At 37.6% G+C, this 1794-nt stretch overlaps 1 protein-coding gene across 1 annotated transcript; it reads left to right on the top strand.

Moving 5' to 3' along the window:
• Positions 1–578: 578 nt before the first annotated feature.
• On the top strand, positions 579–1576 carry LOC120082623. Its single transcript, XM_039037876.1, has 2 exons — positions 579–835; positions 907–1576. The coding sequence occupies exons 1-2, from the start codon at positions 680–682 to the stop codon at positions 1336–1338; spliced, it is 588 nt and encodes a 195-aa protein (XP_038893804.1). The 5' UTR covers positions 579–679; the 3' UTR covers positions 1339–1576.
• Positions 1577–1794: the final 218 nt, after the last annotated feature.

Genomic DNA, 1794 nt, shown 5'->3' with positions numbered 1-1794 from the left:
TTCCAAAGGGACAGGGCGGGGATTCCCCGATTAGGCGGGCAATGAGGAAGAGAGTGGGGAAAAAAATTCCTCATGAGCTAAACGGGGACGGGGAGTCCTCGCTCCCGACCCCGTTCCCCGTCCCCGCCCCGATTAGTTTTTATATATTTGTTTTGTATAGTTATCTAATGTTATGTTATTATTATTATTATATAAATATTACATTTAAATTTTAAATTGATTATTTATTGAAAAAATAATGAATATATTTAAATTGAATGTTTAAATTTAGATTATATACGTGAATAATTTGATTTAAATTTATTTATTTCTACTAAAAAATTAGTTAATTTTTTTGAGCCAAAATTTAAATAATTTATCTTTAAATTCAAATTGTCATATAAAACTAACCATGATAAATAATTTAGTGATAAAGTTAATTAATAATAAATCAATATATTAATTTTCTTATGGACGTATATTTATTTTTCTAAATGGAATTAGATAACGAAATATTCTAATAAGAGACACGAATAAAATAAGGACACGTGTAAAATCGAATATCACAATTCTGAAAACCAATCCAACCATCTGCCTTCTCCATCATTCATTTCCATGGTGCGGGCCTCAGCAAATTTTCTCATTCAGATTCTGCCCTAACCATCGCCATTCTTCGCACTTCACACTCACACTCACGGATATGGAGGTCTCTTCTTTCTGTAGCAGCAGCAGAGCAGCTTCGTTCGTCTTCTCATATCCATCCAAAACAAATTCAAGAAAACGGTCTCTTCATCTACACTCCATGGCCGCCGAGAAACCTCCTCCTTCTGCCGCCAAAACCGTCGGCTCCAAGAAGGTCAGTTCCTCTATTTCCGTTTTTCTTCCTATCAATTTCGCTGGAATGACTGAAGAGCCAGCATTGTGCAGATAAACTCCACGGTGTTCCCTCTCGGCGAGAAAGGACCGAGGACCAGCATCTCGCTCTCGACTTCCCCGCCGATTAAGCTACTGACGAGAGTGGAGCAATTGAAGCTACTGAGCAAGGCGGAGAAGGCCGGTCTTCTGTCTGCGGCAGAGAAAGCCGGGTTGTCTCTGTCGTCGATTGAGAAATTAGGGCTTCTGTCGAAGGCTGAGGAATTGGGGATTTTATCGGCGGCGACAGATCCAGGAACTCCCGGGGCGCTACTGAGCCTGAGCTTAGGGCTGTTGTTATTAGGGCCTTCGTGTGTGTATTTGGTGCCGGAGGATAGTGTTTGGCAGATCGCGTTGCAGGTGTCGGTGGCTTTGGTCTCCGTCGTCGGCGGTTCCGCTGCTTTTGCTGCGTCGAATTTGGTGTCGAATTTGCAAAGATCGAATTGAATTTCAGTGTCGAGTTTTCCAATTGCAGCCATGGGAGTTGTAGTTATCAGCATCAGCTTTCCTTCTCCTTCCATGTCGTCGTTTTGTATGCTGCAATTATTTAATTTATCATTTTCCAGCGAATTAAAATGGCGATATGTGAACGGCAAATTTTCTGCTCTCATTTTTATATCAATGATGAGCAAAATTAAAATATTAACGCATACATGATATATTCAAACTTATTATTACCAAATAATTACATTATGAATTTTTGTTTATTTAATTTTTTGAAACAAAATTAAATTTATTTTCGTAGTAAACATGTTCCACTTTCCAACCCAAATTGATTATAATATAAAATTAAATTTATTATTACCAAATTGATTAATATAATCGGATTTGTGAGCAACTAGATAATAGAAAATAGTATTGTGTTTGAATGTAGTTTTCCACATTCTATTACTCATAAATAGA

This window comes from Benincasa hispida, chromosome 8, assembly GCF_009727055.1.
Source record: "Benincasa hispida cultivar B227 chromosome 8, ASM972705v1, whole genome shotgun sequence".
Lineage (NCBI taxonomy): Eukaryota > Viridiplantae > Streptophyta > Magnoliopsida > Cucurbitales > Cucurbitaceae > Benincasa > Benincasa hispida.
The sequence above is the reverse complement of the archived record's forward strand: the minus strand, read 5'-3'. Positions and strand labels throughout refer to the sequence as shown.

Coding starts and splice junctions, on each gene's coding strand:
- LOC120082623 (XM_039037876.1), top strand. CDS start 680: ATGGAGGTCTCTTCTTTCTGTAGCAGCAGCAGAGCAGCTTCGTTCGTC. Junction 836..906: donor AAACCGTCGGCTCCAAGAAG/GTCAGTTCCTCT, acceptor AGCATTGTGCAG/ATAAACTCCACGGTGTTCCC.